The sequence below is a fragment of the Echiichthys vipera genome, assembly GCF_963691815.1.
Source record: "Echiichthys vipera genome assembly, chromosome: 14".
In the NCBI taxonomy this organism is placed as follows: Eukaryota; Metazoa; Chordata; class Actinopteri; order Perciformes; family Trachinidae; genus Echiichthys; species Echiichthys vipera.
In genome coordinates this window covers 4,812,096-4,832,672 of record NC_139839.1, presented here as the reverse complement: position 1 = coordinate 4,832,672, position 20,577 = coordinate 4,812,096, and the positions used below count along the sequence as shown (strand labels likewise).

Sequence of the window (20,577 nt, the reverse complement as noted above, 5' to 3'; positions counted from 1 at the left end):
ATCTGATCCAGTTAGACCTGATCCAGTTAGACCTGATCCAGTCAGACCTGATCCAGTTTAGTGATCCAGTTAGACCTGGTCCAGTTAGATCTGGTCCAGTTAGATCTGGTCCAGTTAGACCTTACCCAGTTTGGTGATCCAGTTAGACCTGATCCAGTTAGACCTGATCCAGTCAGACCTGATCCAGTTAGACCTGATCCAGTTAGATCTGGTCCAGTTAGACCTGATCCAGTCAGACCTGATCCAGTTAGACCTGATCCAGTCAGACCTGATCCAGTTAGACCTGATCCAGTTAGACCTGATCCAGTTAGACCTGATCCAGTCAGACCTGATCCAGTTAGATCTGGTCCAGTTAGATCTGATCCAGTTAGATCTGGTCCAGTTAGACCTGATCCAGTCAGACCTGATCCAGTCAGACCTGATCCAGTCAGACCTGATCCAGTTAGACCTGGTCCAGTTAGATCTGGTCCAGTTAGATCTGATCCAGTTAGACCTGGTCCAGTTAGACCTGGTCCAGTTAGACCTGATCCAGTCAGACCTGATCCAGTCAGACCTGATCCAGTTAGACCTGGTCCAGTTTAGTGACCCAGTTAGACCTGGTCCAGTTAGATCTGGTCCAGTTAGACCTGGTCCAGTCAGACCTGATCCAGTTAGACCTGGTCCAGTTAGATCTGGTCCAGTTAGACCTGGTCCAGTTAGACCTGGTCCAGTCAGACCTGATCCAGTTAGACCTGATCCAGTCAGACCTGATCCAGTTAGACCTGGTCCAGTTTAGTGATCCAGTTAGACCTGGTCCAGTTAGATCTGGTCCAGTTAGACCTGATCCAGTCAGACCTGATCCAGTCAGACCTGATCCAGTTAGACCTGGTCCAGTTTAGTGACCCAGTTAGACCTGGTCCAGTTAGATCTGGTCCAGTTAGACCTGGTCCAGTCAGACCTGATCCAGTTAGACCTGGTCCAGTTTAGTGATCCAGTTAGACCTGGTCCAGTTAGATCTGGTCCAGTTAGACCTGGTCCAGTCAGACCTGATCCAGTTAGACCTGGTCCAGTTTAGTGATCCAGTTAGACCTGGTCCAGTTAGATCTGGTCCAGTTAGATCTGATCCAGTTAGATCTGGTCCAGTCAGACCTGATCCAGTCAGACCTGGTCCAGTCAGACCTGGTCCAGTCAGACCTGATCCAGTTAGATCTGGTCCAGTCAGACCTGATCCAGTCAGACCTGGTCCAGTCAGACCTGATCCAGTCAGACCTGGTCCAGTTAGACCTGATCCAGTCAGACCTGATCCAGTCAGACCTGGTCCAGTTTAGTGATCCAGTCAGACCTGATCCAGTTAGACCTGATCCAGTTAGACCTGGTCCAGTCAAACCTGATCCAGTTAGACCTGATCCAGTCAGACCTGATCCAGTCAGACCTGATCCAGTCAGACCTGGTCCAGTTTAGTGATCCAGTCAGACCTGATCCAGTTAGACCTGATCCAGTTAGACCTGGTCCAGTCAGACCTGATCCAGTCAGACCTGATCCAGTCAGACCTGATCCAGTCAGACCTGATCCAGTTAGACCTGGTCCAGTTAGACCTGGTCCAGTTTAGTGATCCAGTTAGACCTGGTCCAGTTAGATCTGGTCCAGTTAGACCTTACCCAGTTTGGTGATCCAGTTAGACCTGGTCCAGTTAGATCTGGTCCAGTTAGACCTGATCCAGTCAGACCTGATCCAGGACTCAAAGACACCTCATATCATTTAGTGTGTGGAGCTCAAACAGATCATTTAATAACACTTATTATTATTATTTTTATTATTTTATTCAGAAATCGAACCAATTCAATTCAATTCAAAAAAACTTTACGCACGGGCTTGTTGGGGACCCCGTGTCCCCTGGAGTCCTGCTCCGGCGGACCCTCCTCCGCGGCTGTTTTCAGGCCGTGCTGTTGTTTGTTGTGTGTGCAGATACATAAACGAGGCTGCTCCTCTTCTGGGTTTTGTCTCACTAAATTTGCTCCGTGAGGAGAGAAAAGAGGGATTAGCAGCGTCCCCATTATTGCCTCATGTGGGCTACAGTGTGTGGGCGGGCGGCCATTTTGGGATTACAGACAAGTAAACTGTGGAGAACAGAACAGTGAGCACGGACGTACTGGTGCATCATCCATACATTCATATTTAACCCACTATAAACGCCATATATTCATATATTATATATTTTTCATGCACTTATCAAATTAAAGATCTTCTTTTTCTCTTCCAGATAATTTGACTCCACTTTGTTTGTGTCACGGCAGCGAACAGGAAGCGGGACTCTGACACCGGAGCCATGCAGCGTAGCTAAGTTACAGCTAGCTGGCTAATGTTAGCTTAGCGCGGCTTGGATGAAGTTTTCCCCAAGTGCCTTTATGGATGGATGAAGATGGTTGGATGGATGGATGATGGGTGGATGGATGATTGGATGGATGATGGTTGGATGGATGATGATTGGATGGATGATGGTTGGATGGATGATGATTGGATGGATGATGGTTGGATGACGGATGGATGATGGTTGGATGGATGGATGATGGGTGGATGGTTGGGTGGATGGTTGGATGGATGACAGATGGATGATGGTTGGATGAAGGATGGATGATGGTTGGATGGATGATGGATGGATGATGGTTGGATGGTTGGATGGATGATGGTTGGTTGGATGATTGAATGGATGATGGTTGGTTGGATGATTGGATGGATGATGGTTGGTTGGATGATGGATGGATGATGGTTAGATGGATGATTGAATGGATGATGGTTGGTTGGATGATTGGATGGATGGATGGGTGGATCATGGGTGGATGGTTGGATGGATGACAGATGGATGATGGTTGGATGAAGGATGGATGATGGTTGGATGGATGATGGATGGATGGATGATGGTTGGATGGTTGGATGGATGATGGTTGGTTGGATGATTGAATGGATGATGGTTGGTTGGATGATTGGATGGATGATGGTTGGTTGGATGATGGATGGATTGATGATGGTTGGATGGTTGGATGGATGATGGTTGGTTGGATGATTGAATGGATGATGGTTGGTTGGATTGTTGGATGGATGATGGTTGGTTGGATGATTGAATGGATGATGGTTGGTTGGATGATTGGATGGATGATGGTTGGTTGGATGATGGATGGATAATGGTTGGATGGATGATGGTTGGATGACGGATGGATGATGATTGGATGGACGATGGTTGGATGGATGATTGGATGGATGATGGATGATGGTTGGTTGGATGATTGGATGGATGATGGATGATGGTTGGATGACGGATGGATGATGATTGGATGGACAATGGTTGGATGGATGATTGTATGGATGATGGATGATGGTTGGTTGGATGATTGGATGGATGATGGATGATGGTTGGTTGGATGGATGATGGTTGGGTGACGGATGGATGATGGTTGGATAGATGATGGTTGGGTGACGGATGGATGCATGGATAGATGATGGATGGGTAGTTGATTGGATGGTTGGATGATGAAACTTAACTTAACCGTCACCTTTCTTCGGTCTCATTTTGAACCATTGAGGATTTTAGTTGCTGCTGTGTCAGCAGAGAGAGAGAGAGAGGGGGGGGAGAGAGAGAGAGAGAGAGAGAGAGAGAGAGAGAGAGAGAGAGAGAGAGAGAGAGGGGGGGGGGAGAGAGAGAGAGAGAGAGAGGGGGGGGAGAGAGAGAGAGAGAGAGAGAGAGAGAGGGGGGGGAGAGGCAGAGAGAGAGAGAGGGGGGGGAGAGAGAGAGAGGGGGGGGAGAGAGAGAGGGAGAGAGAGAGAGAGGGGGGGGAGAGAGAGAGAGAGAGGGAGGGAGAGAGGGAGAGAGAGGGAGAGAGAGAGAGAGAGAGAGGGAGGTGTGGTGAGCAGGAGGCGCGCAGAGCCCACGGAGAGCGGACCGGAGCGCCGCTGGATGTGGGAGTGTGTGCCCGGGCTGCGGTGCATCTGTGGCGGCCCCTCAGTGGATGGGATTACGCCGGTCGTTGCTGGAGGAACCATGCGGCCGCGGAGCTCCGCGCTGCCGCCGCTGCTGCTGCTGCTGCTGCCGCCGCTGCTGCTGCCGCTGCTCCGGCTCTGCAGCGGCACAAGTTTCCCAAGTAACATCAACATAGGTGAGTGTGCGCGAGACTTTCTGCCTGTATTCCCATATAAAGGTTATTATATTTGTGTTTCCACGGATTATTCCTTTAATATTCTGCTGTGGCCGCTCCGCTCTCCTGTGATTATGATCATTATTATGATGATTATGATGATTATTATAATATTGCGCCTGTGGCTGGGCTTCCCTCTGTGACTCTGAAGCAGGAGCCTTTATTAATATTCATAAATTCACTCATGCAGTAATTCATGGCTCTTGTACTTTGATATTCCTGCAACAGCAGAAAGACGCGTCGCGTTATTACAAAGACAAAAGGTGGAATATTGTTATTATTATTATTATTATTATTATTATTATTATTATTATTATTATTATTATTATTATTATGATAATAGGAATGAGCACCATGGACACAGTTATATAGTGATTATTATTATTATTAAAATGATTTTTATTAAAATATTATTTAAATTATTATTATTATTATAGAAATCATCGCCATGGACAGATTTCTGATTTAATATTTATTATATAACATTTAAACAGTATTAACAGTGTTGCTCATGTTGACCTTATGCTCTATTACAGTGTTTACGGTGTTGACTCAGAGCTCATGTGTTTACGTGTTTACAGTAAACATAAATATATTTATTATTTATTGTTTATAGTTTGTGTCAGATATGACGTATTATCTGTGAACCTCATTATGGAAAAATGGACCAATATTTTCTTGATTTATGGATTTTTTGGTCGATGAAACATTCGTTTCTGTGGAAAAGTGTGTTTTGATCTGTTGTCATGGTGACGGTGTTTTACGATGTTTGAGGTGAGACTGGAAGGACTCAATCCGCCACGTTTACACACGTTTATGTTCCTAGAGGACACTTTAACACATGTTTAGGCTCCTAGAGGACACTTTAACACACGTTTATGCTCCTAGAGGACACTTTAGAACACGTTTATGCTCCTAGAGGACACTTTAGCACACGTTTATGCTCCTAGAGGACACTTTAACACACGTTTATGCTCCTACACTTTAACACACGTTTATGCTCCTAGAGGACACTTTAACACATGTTTATGCTCCTAGAGGACACTTTAACACACGTTTATGCTCCTAGAGGACACTTTAACACATGTTTATGCTCCTAGAGGACACTTTAACACACGTTTATGCTCCTAGAGGACACTTTAACACACGTTTATGCTCCTAGAGGAAACTTTAGCACACGTTTATGCTCCTAGAGGATACTTTAGCACACGTTGTGGCTCCTAGAGGACACTTTAGCACACGTTGTGGCTCCTAGAGGACACTTTAACACACGTTTATGCTCCTAGAGGACACTTTAACACGCGTTTATGCTCCTAGAGGATACTTAAGCACACGTTGTGGCTCCTAGAGGATACTTAAGCACAAGTTGTGGCTCCTAGAGGACACTTAAGCACACGTTTATGCTCCTAGAGGACACTTTAGCACACGTTTATGCTCCTAGAGGACACTTTAGCACATGTTGTGGCTCCTAGAGGACACTTTAGCACATGTTGTGGCTCCTAGAGGACACTTTAGCACACGTTTATGCTCCTACACTTTAGCACATGTTGTGGCTCCTAGAGGGCACCTGCCGAGTGTGAGGGAACTGGGATGAACGGTTGTCATCCCTGTCTCCCTCACTGTGACATCAGTTCACCGGATGAATCCTCCGTCAGCTCTTTGCTCCCATTTGACCCTCGGCCGGTTCACTCACGCTCAGCGTGGATCAGCTGTGGGCTGCAGAGCGTGACGCTCCCAAAATGGAGTTCTAATGTGATTCATGGGCGCAGTGGCCCAGACCGTCCTGATGTGGCGTCCTGATGTGGCGTCCTGATGTGGCGTCCTGATGTAGCGGAACATCTGTAACGGCACCAAAGATGATGTCAGAACCAAGGACCTGCACAGAGTTTTTAAAGGGTGAAAAGGAAGAAAGGGCACAAACAGCGCGTCCTCACCACTGAAGAGGAAACTTTAACACACGTTTATGCTCCTAGAGGACACTTTAACACACGTTTATGCTCCTAGAGGACACTTTAACACACGTTTATGCTCCTAGAGGACACTTTAACACACGTTTATGCTCCTAGAGGAAACTTTAACACACGTTTATGCTCCTAGAGGACACTTTAACACACGTTTATGCTCCTAGAGGACACTTTAACACACGTTTATGCTCCTAGAGGAAACTTTAACACACGTTTATGCTCCTAGAGGACACTTTAGCACATGTTTATGCTCCTAGAAGACACTTTAGCACATGTTTATGCTCCTAGAGGACACTTTAACACGTGCTTTGGCTCCTAGAGGACACTTTAGCACAAGTTTATGCTCCTAGAGGACACTTTAGCACACGTTTATGCTCCTAGAGGACACTTTAACACATGTTTATGCTCCTAGAGGACACTTTAGCACACGTTTATGCTCCTAGAAGACACTTTAGCACATGTTTATGCTCCTAGAAGACACTTTAACACACATTTATGCTCCTAGAGGACACTTTAGCACACGTTTAGGCTCCTAGAGGACACTTTAACACACGTTTATGCTCCTAGAGGACACTTTAGCACACATTTATGCTCCTAGAGGACACTTTAACACAGGTTTATGCTCCTAGAGGACACTTTAGCACACGTTTATGCTCCTAGAGGACACTTTAACACACGTTTATGCTCCTAGAGGACACTATAGCACACGTTGTGGCTCCTAGAGGACACTCTAACACACGTTTAGGCTCCTAGAGGACACTTTAGCACATTTTTTCGACAATTGGGCAAATCAGCGAGGAGTAAAAGCAGCCATGTATGTAAAAGTAGAGAAACCATGTCTAACCAGAGGAGGAGGTCTGAGACTCCACTTCTCTCCAGTTTACATTGCTGCCCTTTCATCCCTTCATTCAACAATCCAACCTCAAAGAACAACTGTTCACATATGGCCTCCTGTGACTCCAACCACTGCCACTCTAACGACGGTCGTTGGCACTTGGAGCACACAGGGTTCCAGTGACATCATTGGACTTGTGAGAGGTTCCAGCCTGGTCCTGGTCCTGGTCCTGGTCCTGGTCCAGTTCCAGCCTGGTCCTGGTCCTGGTCCTGGTGCTGGTCAGATGCGTACATGAACTGATGAAGCCTCTTGGATGAGAGGTGAAACGTCTTCCTGACAAAGAACCAAGTCCAGTTGCTTTGGACTGAAATTACTTTGTGAACAGTTGTTCTTTGAGGTTGGATGAAGGGATGAAAGGGCAGCATTGTAAACTGGAGAGAAGTGGAGTCTCAGACCTCCTCCTCTGGTTAGCCATGGTCTAGTCCCAGCCTGGTCCTGGTCCTGGTCCTGGTGTCTCAGACCTCCTCCTCTGGTTAGCCATGGTTTCTCTACTTTTCCTCCTCTTTCAAACCATCTGTCCTCTCTGTCCAGGATGTGGACACTGTTGTCCTCAGAGGAGTGAGCTTTCTCCTTGAGGTGTGAGTGGGCAGCAGAGTCCAGGCCTGAGGAGTGAGCTCTCCTGTGTTGGGCCGTGGGTTTCCTCAGGAGGGGGTCTGGAGTCTCCCTTAGAGAGAGGGGGAGAAGTTCAGCATCCGTGAGGAACTCGGAGTAGAGCCGCTGCTCCTTTGCGTTGAAAGGAGCCAGTTGAGGTGGTTCAGGATCATCTAGTAAGGATGAACCCTGGGCGCCTCCTTAGGGAGGTGTTCCAGGCACGTCCAGCTGGGAGGAGGCCTCGGGGAAGACCCAGGACCAGGTGGAGAGATTAGATCTCCACACTGGCCTGGGAACGCCTCAGGATCCCCCAGTTAGAGCTGGTTAATGTGGCCCGGGAAAGGGAAGTTTGGGGTCCCTGCTGGAGCTGCTGCCCCTTAGACCCGACCCCAGATCAGAGGCTGAAGATGAGATTAGGTCAAAATAATGTAAGAGAGCTAAAAACCGGAGTGCTACTGGAAGGGCAGCGCCTCCTTCTGCGGGACTTTCACTACGACAGTGAAGAGAAACTCTCTTTCCTGTTTCCTGGTAAATGTTTATGGTCATGTGATCACTGTGAAATGACTAAACACTGTAAACGTGTCTTTGTCCAACAGGAGGTCTTTTCCCCACCGGCTCCCACGAGTACGAGGTGTTCCGCTTCGCCCTGGCGCGGCACCAGGACGTCCCCAAGCTGGTGCCGCAGGTGGACATGGTGGACACGGGGAGCAGCTTCGCCATGACCTACGCCTGTGAGTCCACGCACCGACCACCGGCTCACGCTCCTGTTGTTTTTTTTGTCATGAAAGTGTCATGAATGTTGGGTGCTGGTCCCAGACTGCCCCAGGACGGACGCGTAGGGACGGACGCACGTTCACGGCGGTGACACCAGCGGACCCGTAGAAAACACGCCGACACGGGCGGAACCTCTCTTTTGTTTCCACACGGAACTTTTACAGCGTGACACAGGGCAGAGTTACACCTGTCAGGACACTGGCAGCCATTTTGAGAAACTTAACCGTCTCCTTTAGTGACTAAACTTAACCGTCGTCACGTTTTTTGTGGTGTTTTCATCTGTTTTTAGTCGTTTTGTCATGTTTTTGTGGTGTTTTGTGTCTGTTTTTAGTCGTTTTGTCATGTTTTTGTGGTGTTTTGTGTCTGTTTTTAGTCATTTTGTCACGTTTTTGTGGTGTTTTCATCTGTTTTTAGTCGTTTTGTCATGTTTTTGTGGTGTTTTGTGTCTGTTTTTAGTCGTTTTGTCATGTTTTTGTGGTGTTTTGTGTCTGTTATTAGTCATTTTGTCACGTTTTTGTGGTGTTTTGTGTCTGTTTTTAGTCATTTTAGTCACACAGGGACAGACACACAGACAGTGTTGAACCCTGGGAGGTCGTCTGTGTGTGGATCTGGACTCTTTCCTCTTTATTTACCAACTGCTCCACTTTGCCTCCGTCTCCACGTTTGTTCACATCGTCCTCATTTGCATATATTTCATGCTTTTATTATATTAATAAATTGCATCAGTGTTTATTTCCTCCTGCTGATGTTTCGCAGACGGGCTCTTGTTCTATTTCTGCTCATTAAGCAGCGGCGCCGCGTTGACTCTGTGCTCTCACATCCAGCGTCTTCACTTTGTTGTTTCCCAGGAGATATTCTGGGACGGAGACGTCCGTGTGTCCGTGTGTCCGTGCGTCCGTGCGTCCGTGTGTCTGTGCGTCCGTGTGTCCGTCCTGTGCACAGAAACAACAGCACTAACGCTTCACATGCTGCTTTCGCCGACAGTGGTCACAGGAAATAATTAGTGCGCTCTTTAAGAGGTCACCAGAGGAGGTCGTGGAAAGTTCCTCACACACGCATCAACTCGTCCTTTTATCCTTAAAGTGAAACTCCAGCGTAAAATCATCCCAGGGTCTGTTTCTGCTCTTACACTCATCTAAGTTATTAAGGTAGAAATCCAGGAGAGATGCTAACAGTGATTAGCTCGGGGAAGCACGGTGAAGGCATTCAAAGGTCCTTTTTAACCACTCATACTGCTGAAGATAACAGCAAACCTCTGCAGCAGCATGAGAAGAGTCCCTACACACACAACAAAGCATCATCAGCGTAGAGAGTGAAGCCGTTTGAGTCTTTTTGTGGTGGTTTTGCATCTTTTTGTGGTGGTTTTGCATCTTTTTGTGGTGGTTTTGCATCTTTTTGTGGTGGTTTTGTATCTTTTTGTTGTGGTTTTGCATCTTTTTGTGGTGGTTTTGCATCTTTTTGTGGTGGTTTTGCATCTTTTTGTTGTGGTTTTGTATCTTTTTGTGGTGGTTTTGCATCTTTTTGTGGTGATTTTGCATCTTTTTGTGGTGGTTTTGTATCTTTTTGTGGTGGTTTTGTATCTTTTTGTTGTGGTTTTGCATCTTTTTGTGGTGGTTTTGTATCTTTTTGTGGTGGTTTTGTATCTTTTTGTGGTAGTTTTGTATCTTTTTGTGGTGGTTTTGCATCTTTTTGTGGTGGTTTTGTATCTTTTTGTTGTGGTTTTGCATCTTTTTGTTGTGGTTTTGCATCTTTCTGTGGTGGTTTTGCATCTTTTTGTGGTGGTTTTGCATCTTTTTGTGGTGGTTTTGCATCTTTTTGTGGTGGTTTTGCATCTTTTTGTGGTGGTTTTGTATCTTTTTGTGGTGGTTTTGCATCTTTTTGTGGTGTTTTTTATCTTTTTGTGGTGACTTTGCATCTTTTTAAGGTGGTTTTGTATCTTTTTGTGGTGGTTTTGCATCTTTTTGTGGTGGTTTTGTATCTTTTTGTAGTGGTTTTGCATCTTTCTATGGTGTTTTGTGTCTCTTTTTAGTCGTTTTGTCACGTTTTTGTGGTGTTTTCATCTGTTTTTAGTCGTTTTGTATCTTTCTGTGGTGTTTTTCATCTGTTTAGAGAGGCAGAGAAAACTCTGGATGGGTCTGAATGTTTTGCTGCAACAATAAACACACCCTGTCACGAAGGAACACAAATGGAGTCGGGCTTTTTGGCAACAGGACACGGTGAAGAGAGAGAGAGAGAGAGAGAGAGAGAGACCTGGTGTTAACACACTCAGGATCTGCTGATGGCTTCATCATCTCTCCAGCTGCACATTAAAACCAGGATGGAGCCGTTTCAGGAGCAGGTCCAGTGCAGTAAACACGTACGCAGAATCCCCGTCAGCACAGACGCAGGGAAAGTCCTGAGCTCAGGAAAACTACATCTTTTTCTTTTGTTCAAACAGAAACAGAAACAGAACCATCCTGCGTCTACGACTCCGTCCGTCTGCACTTTAAACCTAAAGTCTGTCCTCAGAGCAGCGGCTGCATCAGAGCCAGTTAACGTCTGAACTCCCGGCCTCCCAGAGGAGCCGACGGAGGCGAGGCGGAGGAAATGAGGCGGTGTTTCTCTGGTGTTCGGCTGCCAGGACGTCCCTCATCCGGACGCAGAGTTTCTCTTATTTATTGTTTATTGGCGTTGAAAGTAAAGTCTGCGTGGTGTTGGGAGCGTTGGGACAGGACCCCCGGTGCAGAGGGAAGAGCGCGCTGGTGACATTTCGCCCTTGAGGACTCGCTTTCTGTGGTTTCACGCTCAGTTGAACGCCTTAAAAAGGGAAACGAGGATAAAGTGCAGCTGCGTGTTTCGCTCCAACAACACGCTTTGGAAATGCAGAGAAGGAGGAAGAGCGGAGGTTCAGACGGGGCGAGGGAACAAGGTTTTCTCTAATTCATTCTCTTAAAATGTAGATGTGTGTCGGAGGGGGAACTCAAAGTGCCCCCCCCCCCCCCACACACACACACACACCCGAGGAGCAAACGGGGGCAGGAAACAGATTTGAATCGTTGGGTTTTAGCAGCGGCGTGTTGATGTTCAAGTCTGAGGTCACGGTTTGGTGCGTGGTGACCTGACGTCCCGCAGCGTTCCCATCTATCATCTCATCTTCAGCCTCTGATCCTGGATCAGGTCTCAGGGGCAGCAGCTCCAGCAGGGGACCCCAAACTTCCCTTTCCCGGGCCACATTAACCAGCTCTAACTGGGGGATCCTGAGGCGTTCCCAGGCCAGTGTGGAGATCTAATCTCTCCACCTGGTCCTGGGTCTTCCCCGAGGCCTCCTCCCAGCTGGACGTGCCTGGAACACCTCCCTAGGGAGGCACCCAGGGTTCATCCTTACCAGATGATCCTGAACCACCTCAACTGGCTCCTTTCAACACAAAGGAGCAGCGGCTCTACTCCGAGTTCCTCACGGATGCTGAACTTCTCCCCCTCTCTCTAAGGGAGACTCCAGACCCCCTCCTGAGGAAACACATTTCACACGCTTGGACCTGGACCAGGTTCTTTGGGTCCTGACCCAGCTTTCAGGACCACAGGTGAGGGTAGGAACCAGGACTGAGGGTAGATCCAGAGCTTTGCCTTCCTCAGCTCTCTGTTCATCACACGGTGCGGTAGAGCGACTGCAGCACCGCCCCCGCTGCTCCGATTCTCCGGCCGAACTCACGCTCCATCGTCCCCTCACTCGTGAACAAGATCCTATAGTCGTCTAAACTTAACCGTCTCCTTTAGTGGTCTGATGGGCTGGTGTCTCTGGGCCGTCGCTCCGCGGAGGACTTGGACGGTGATCTGGGTCACAGACGCGTTAACCCGTCGATGACCCTTCAGCTGAGCGTCTGATGGAGACGGGTGGAGCAGCAGCTCCGTGGGGACGCGGGGGCCCAGCTGTGGGGCCTGTGGCGCTCGCCGTCGTCTCCGGGCCGTGTTTAAATAAAGCTCAGTGGAGACGCCTCAGGTAGCGAGGAGCGAGGCTGCAGGACCCTGAGAGCGGACGAGGCGAGGTCGGCCCGCGCTCCCACCACGGTGAAGGACAGAGAGGCGAAACGTCACATTCTGGAAAATTCAACGACAAATATGATCACAAATGTTTGCAATTATCAACCAGACCACAAAGAGACACAAGACAACTACAAAGAGACACAAAACAACTACAAAGAGACACAAAACAACCACAAAGAGACACAAAACAACCACAAAGAGACACAAAACAACTACAAAGAGACACAAAACAACCACAAAGAGACACAAAACAACTACAAAGAGACAAAACAGCTACAAAGAGACACAAAACAACGTCAAAGAGACACAAAACAACCACAAAGAGACACAAAACAACTACAAAGACACAAAACAACTACAAAGAGACACAAACAACTACAAAGAGACACAAAACAACTACGAAGAGACACAAAACAACTACAAAGAGACACAAAACAACCACAAAGAGACACAAAACAACCACAAAGAGACACAAAACAACTACAAAGACACAAAACAACTACAAAGACACAAAACAACTACAAAAAGACACAAAACAACCACAAAGAGACACAAAACAACTACAAAGAGACACAAAACAACTACAAAGAAACACAAAACAACCACAAAGAGACACAAAACAACTACAAAGAGACACAAAACAACTACAAAGACACAAAACAACTACAAAGAGACACAAAACAACTACAAAGAGACACAAAACAACCACAAAGAGACACAAAACAACTACAAAGACACAAAACAACTACAAAGAGACACAAAACAACCACAAAGAGACACAAAACAACTACAAAGAGACACAAAACAACCACAAAGAGACACAAAACAACTACTTGGATGGCGTTGGTTTGATGGCGTTGGTTTGATGGCGGTGGTTTGATGGTCGTGGTTTGATGGCGTTGGTTTGATGGCGGTGGTTTGATGGCGGTGGTTTGATGGTCGTGGTTTGATGGCGGTGGTTTGATGGCGTTGGTTTGATGGCGGTGGTTTGATGGCGGTGGTTTGATGGTCGTGGTTTGATGGCGGTGGTTTGATGGCGTTGGTTTGATGGCGGTCTGGTGTATTGCTCACTCTTTTGGGTCGATCCAAGGCCGCGTTTGTGCCCGTGGATAACGTTAGCTACAGTAGCTCTAAGTTAGCCTGTTGGCGTGTTAGCATGTTAGCTTGGACCGGATAAACGTCAGGTTTGTGATGTCATGTGATGAAACCATGCTCTTTGTTCTAACCATCCTCCTCTTCCTCTTCCTCCTCTTCTTCCTCTTCCTCTTCCTCGCAGTCTGCTCCCAGTTCTCGAAGGGCGTGTACGCCATCATGGGTCTGTACGACCGGCGGACGGTCAACATGCTGATGTCCTTCTGCGGCTCTCTGCACGTGTGCTTCGTCACGCCGTCCTTCCCCGTTCACACCAACAACCAGTTCGTCCTGCAGCTGCGGCCCCAGCTGCAGGAGCCCCTCATGGCCCTGCTGGAGCACTTCGACTGGACCAGGTTCGTCTACATGTACAGCTCCGACTCAGGTGAGGACGCCACGAGCACCGGGCGCCGCACGCCACTGACATATGTTCCAACGCAAGCTTTCAATGGCGAGAAAAAGGGGGAAAAAGACACTTTAGCACACGTTTAGGTTCCTAGAGGACACTTTAGCACACGTTTATGCTCCTAGAGGACACTTTAACACACGTTTAGGTTCCTAGAGGACACTTTAACACACGTTTATGCTCCTAGAGGACACTTTAACACACGTTTATGCTCCTAGAGGACACTTTAGCACACGTTTATGCTCCTAGAGGACACTTTAACACACGTTTTTGCTCCTAGAGGAAACTTTAGCACACGTTTATGCTCCTAGAGGCAACTTTAGCACACGTTTAGGCTCCTAGAGGACACTTTAACACACGTTTATGCCCCTAGAGGAAACTTAAGCACACGTTTATGCTCCTAGAGGACACTTTAACACACGTTTATGCTCCTAGAGGACACTTTAATACACGTTTATGCCCCTAGAGGACACTTTAATACACGTTTATGCTCCTAGAGGACACTTTAACACACGTTTAGGCTCCTAGAGGACACTTTAACACACGTTTAGGCTCCTAGAGGACACTTTAACACACGTTTTTGCTCCTAGAGGAAACTTTAGCACACGTTTATGCTCCTAGGACACTTTAACACACGTTTAGGCTCCTAGAGGACACTTTAGCACACGTTTATGCTCCTAGAGGACACTTTAACACACGTTTATGCTCCTAGAGGACACTTTAACACACGTTTAGGCTCCTAGAGGACACTTTAACACAAGTTTTTCAACATTTCAACAACATTCATTTAGTAGATCGTCATAAAGATTAACGATCTGCTGATTTGACGGGAAAAGTTTTAATAAGGAGAAAAATCCGTCGCTTTAATGAGGAAAATAATGAGACGCTGAGTACGTATTTGTTTTGTCAGAAGTGCTGAGCTTGCGTGTTTGTGATGGTGCTGTCTGCAGATATCAGAGCTGCTTTCTGGGGACAACAGCAGCCTTTATCTGCCTGCTGTCCGCTCAAAGCTGCCTTTTGTTTGTCGAGGTAATGAGATAATGAACGTGTGATGTCCAGATAACCAAAAACAAAAACTGCTAGCGTGGCTCAGACTCTCTCATCAGCAGCTCGTGAAGAAACGCTGAATAACTCCATCATGAGGACGATGTCGGTTTGTCTGCTCAACAAAAATAAAACTACCTTTTAAATGTTTGTTTTCTGAACAGATGGATCAGGGCTATGCTAACATGCTAACATGCTATCACTTTAGCACACGTTTTAGCTCCTAAAGGACACTTTAGCACACGTTTATGCTCCTAGAGGACACTTTAACACACATATATGCTCCTAGAGGACACTTTAACACTCGTAGAGGACACTTTAGCACATGTTTTGACTCCTAGAGGACACTTTAGCACACCTAGAGGAAACTTTAACACATGTTTTGGCTCCTAGAGGACACTTTAGCACATGTTTTGACTCCTAGAGAACACTTAAACACACCTAGAGGACACTTTATCACGTTTTGGCTCCTAGAGGACACTTTAGCACACGTTTTGACTCCTAGAGGACACTTGAGCACACCTAAAGGACACTTTAGCACATGTTTAGGCTCCTAGAGGACACTTTAGCACACCTAGAGGACACTTTAGCACACGTTTTGGTTCCTAGAGGGCACTTTAGCACACAATTTGGCTCCTAGAGGACACTTTAGCACACCTAGAGGACACTTTAGCACACGTTTATGCTCCTAGAGGACACTTTAGCACACGTTTACGCTCCTAGAGGATACTTTAACACACGTTTATGCTCCTAGAGGACACTTTAGCACAGGTTTATGCTCCTAGAGGACATTTTAACACACGTTTTGGCTCCTAGAGGACACTTTAACACACGTTTTAGCTCCTAGAGGACACTTTAGCACACGTTTTAGCTCCTAGAGGACACTAACTTTAATGTTCTTTTGTCCTTAAACAGGTTTAATGATGCTGTGTAAACGGCCTGTTTAACATGGGGCTCAATGAGAAACTGCTCTGTTATGAAACCTGCCCCTAGTGGACACTCAGAGAACTGACGCTGACGGAGCTTCCTGATTGGATCAACCAGGAAGGAAGCTGTGGGCGGTGCTTGATAAATATCCAGACAGACACACACACACACACACACACACACACAGATGGCAGCTGTAAGAAATTAAACGGTGGAAGCTTCGGTTCGCATGAACAGAGACGATGTGTAATTGAACATGAAACTGATTTCATGTGTGTGTTTGACATAACTGCCGCATCACTACACACACACACACACACACACACACACAGACACACACACACACACACACACTCACACACACACACACACACACACACACACACACACACACACACACACACACACACACACACACACACACACACACACACACACACAGTGGATCATGTGAAAGATGAATTATCTGCAGCTCAGTTGTCGCAGACAGAGCAGAATGAAAGTTTTTACATGTAAAAATATATTTTAGTCTTGACTTCCCGTTCTGTTTCCATGGTAACGTTAAAAACTGTTTTTAAATGAAAAGATCAGTTAAATTAGTCGTTCTCCTGTTTGATTCATCACTGACACACTTTAGCACACGTTTATGCTCCTAGAGGACACTTTAGCACACGTTTATGCTCCTAGAGGACACTTTAACACACGTTTATGCTCCTAGAGGACACTTTAACACACGTTTATGCTCCTAGAGGACACTTTAACACACGTTTAGGCTCCTACTTTAACACACATTTTTGCTCCTAGAGGACACTTTAGCACATGTTTATGCTCCTAGAGGACACTTTAGCACACGTTTATGCTCCTAGAGGACACTTTAGCACACGTTTATGCTCCTAGAGGACACTTTAGCACATGTTTATGCTCCTAGAGGACACTTTAGCACATGTTTATGCTCCTAGAGGACACTTTAGTACACATTTATGCTCCTAGAGGACACTTTAACACATGTTTATGCTCCTAGAGGAAACTTTAACACACATTTTGGCTCCTAGAGGACACTTTAACACACATTTATGCTCCTAGGACACTTTAACACAGGTTTATGCTCCTAGAGGACACTTTAACACACGTTTATGATCCTAGAGGACACTTTAACACATGTTTATGCTCCTAGAGGGCACTTTAGCACACGTTTATGCTCCTAGAGGACACTTTAACACACGTTTATGCTCCTAGAGGACACTTTAGTACACGTTTATGCTCCTAGAGGAAACTTTAACACGCGCTTTGGCTCCTAGAGGACACTTTAACACACATTTTTGACAACCAACCTGGCAACCTGACTGCTGGAATTCTATTTTGTTGTTGCGACGTCGATCTTAGACACTAGATGGAGCCGTTCTGCTCGTTCAACCTTTAAATGTCAACGTTTTCCACCAACCAGGAAGTTTCCATACGCACAGATTATTTATTATTTAACGTGGACTCAGTGTGTTTCTGTGTCAGGGCGTTACTCAAAGGACAGTTGCAGACACACACTCACACACTCACACACACACACATGCTGAGGGAGGAAGTGTGTGTGTGTGTGTGTGTGTGAGTATCTTTGAAGTTCCTGTTTCTCTGAATTCATTTCTCTTTGAAGTCGATCTGAATTTTGCTGACTTGTCTTTCGAACATTGTGTGTGTTCGTGTGTGTGTGCGTGTGTGCGTGTGCGTGTGCGTGTGCGTGTGCGTGTGTGTGTGTGTGTGTGTGTGTGTGTGTGTGTGTGTGTGTCGGAGTGTTTACAGTTAACACTATAATAAACAGCTGAGCGCGGTGAACAGACCCAGAGAACTGCGGAGTATCGGTGCGTGTGAACACGTTAACCGCGGTCAGACGGGGTCACGCGCCTGCACATGCTCAGTAGGTTCTAACCGCCGCCCCCGACGCCGCTGCAGTGGCGAAAACAACAGAACCAACACGAGCGTAACCAGGGGCCCACAGGGTCAGAGAACCAAAGGGACAGGGGCCCACAGGGTTAGGAGCCAAGGGGGTCAGGGGTCCAGAGGGTGGTCAGGGGTCCAGAGGGTGGTCAGGGGCCCAGAGAGTGGTCAGGGGACCAGAGGGTCAAGGGCCCAGAGGGTCAAGGGCCCACAGGGTCAGGGGCCCACAGGTTATGAAGTGGAAAGAGAAGCGTCAGCGTTAATCCATCTAAAGACGGAGATCTCGCCGCGTGGTCGCAGGTTTGATCCCCGTGTCTCTGTGTGGCAGGGCTGTCGGTGCTGCAGAGGATCCTGGACACGGCGGCAGAGCGAGCGTGGCAGGTCACCTCGGTGAACTTGGACGCTCTGACGGAGGTCGGCTTCATCAAGCTGCTCGTCGACCTCGACTTCAAGAAGGACTTTCAGATCGTGGTCGACTGCGAGCTGGAGCGACTCAACTCCATCCTCAACCTGGTAACACGCGCACCTCTGTACCGACCCGTGTGTGTGTGTGTGTGTGTGTGTGTGTTTACATGTGTGTGTGTTTACACGTGTGTGTGTGTGTGTGTGTGTGTGTGTGTGTTTACATGTCTCTGTGTTAGCATCTCTGTTAGCATCTCTGTTAGCATCACTGTTAACAACACTGTTGGCACCACTGTTAGCATCACTGTTGACATCACTGTTGGCATCACTGTTAGCATCACTGTTGGCATCACTGTTAGCATCACTGTTAGCATCACTGTTGGCATCACTGTTGGCATCACTGTTGACATCACTGTTAGCATCACTGTTGGCATCACTGTTGGCATCACTGTTAGCATCACTGTTAGCATCACTGTTGACATCACTGTTGGCATCACTGTTGGCATCACTGTTGACATCACTGTTGGCATCACTGTTGACATCACTGTTGGCATCACTGTTGACATCACTGTTGACATCACTGTTGGCATCACTGTTGACATCACTGTTGGCATCACTGTTGGCATCACTGTTGACATCACTGTTGGCACCACTGTTAGCATCACTGTTGACATCACTGTTGGCATCACTGTTGGCATCACTGTTGGCATCACTGTTGGCATCACTGTTGGCATCACTGTTGACATCACTGTTAGCATCACTGTTGGCATCACTGTTGACATCACTGTTAGCATCACTGTTGGCATCACTGTTGGCATCACTGTTGACATCACTGTTAGCATCACTGTTAGCATCACTGTTGGCATCACTGTTGACATCTCTGTTAGCATCACTGTTGGCATCACTGTTGGCATCACTGTTGACATCAATGTTGACATCACCGTTAGCATCACCGTTAGCATCAAGGTTGACATCAAGGTAGCATCACTGTTAGCATCACTGTTAGCATCACTGTTAGCAGTAGAGCTGAAGAGGCGAGGGACTCGACAGGAAGTACTGAGGGTGACGGTTTAAGTCACAGAACAACACGATCAAATATTGGTGATTTAAAAAAGATGAATACATGAAAACGTGACACACAAACATAATTATTACAACGGTACAAACTGAATTCAGTTGAATTTATTATGAAATCAGTTTGGGGGAAAATGTTTCGATGCTCCTGAGGAAAACAGTTTGATTTCAAATGTTTCAGTAGGAGGAAGAGGAGCAGGAGGAGGTGAAGAAGATGGAGGGGTCTTTCTCCTCCCTGCAGACCAGCTGTGAGCGTTCATCATCAGCAGCTTCCTCCTCCTCCTCCTCCTCCTCCTCTTCCTCTCCACACGTTTCTCTCTTCACCTCTTCTTCCTTCCTCCTCCTTTCATCGCTCTGACGAGATTCTCTCTATTTCTCTTTCTGATGCTGAAAACGGGCAATTAATTCCTCAAAGACGAGAAAAGTCTTCCAGTTAGCGCTCACACACACACACACACACACACACACACACACACACACACACACACACACACACACACACACACAGATGGCAGTGATGGATGATCGTCATTAGAAACATCAGAGAATTTAATCAGCTTCACTCTTTCTTCCTCAGATTGCCGCTCAGAGGAGGAACTTGAAGAACTACCATTACATCCTGGCCAATCTGGTGAGTGTGTGTGTGTGTGTGTGTGTGTGTGTGTGTGTGTGTGTGTGTGTGTGCAGGAAGAGGAACTGTCCACGTTCATATCTGTGTGTGTGTGTGTGTGTCAGGGCTTCATGGACCTGAACATGACAGAGTTTCAGAAGTTGGGTCCCAATGTGACGGGCCTGCAGCTGGTGAACCGGTCCGACCCGGCCGTGGAGAAGATGGACCAGGACTGGCTGGAGTTTGACAGCAAAGACCTGAAGCTGCCCCGCAGGAGCCTCCGGGTACACACACACACACGGACACACACACACACACACACGTATACCTGTCATTACCAACAAGCTAGCGTTAGCCACCTAGGTGTGACTTAGCTACGCTGCATGGATCTGGCGTCTGTCGCTTCGTAACGTCAGCTGATGATGTCGTTTGAAAACGGCGAGCCAGCGAGGATGAATCCGCTGACGTCATCCACCCAAGACAGGATGTTGCTACGTCAGCTAGCTCGTAACGTTCGGGCGGATGCAGAAAGTATCCATGGGAATTCGTTTTTCTGTTTCTGTCGTTTTAAACTGAAACGCTTTAAAAGTCTGGATTCTTTGGTCTGAACTGGACTTTACGCGTTTGTGTTCCGATCGTTAGAGACG

At 47.1% G+C, this 20,577-nt stretch overlaps 1 protein-coding gene across 1 annotated transcript in view; it reads left to right on the top strand.

Moving 5' to 3' along the window:
- Positions 1-4,012: 4,012 nt before the first annotated feature.
- Positions 4,013-20,577, top strand: part of LOC310956609 (glutamate receptor 1-like) — a gene marked incomplete at both ends in the record, with an annotated part of 53,023 nt that continues 36,458 nt past the window's right edge. Inside the window, 6 exons of the mRNA XM_083926903.1 lie at positions 4,013-4,127; positions 8,213-8,347; positions 13,687-13,926; positions 18,173-18,357; positions 19,898-19,951; positions 20,056-20,214. Coding sequence (XP_083783029.1) covers positions 4,013-4,127; positions 8,213-8,347; positions 13,687-13,926; positions 18,173-18,357; positions 19,898-19,951; positions 20,056-20,214 — 888 coding nt within the window. The remainder of the gene's footprint in view (positions 4,128-8,212; positions 8,348-13,686; positions 13,927-18,172; positions 18,358-19,897; positions 19,952-20,055; positions 20,215-20,577) is intronic.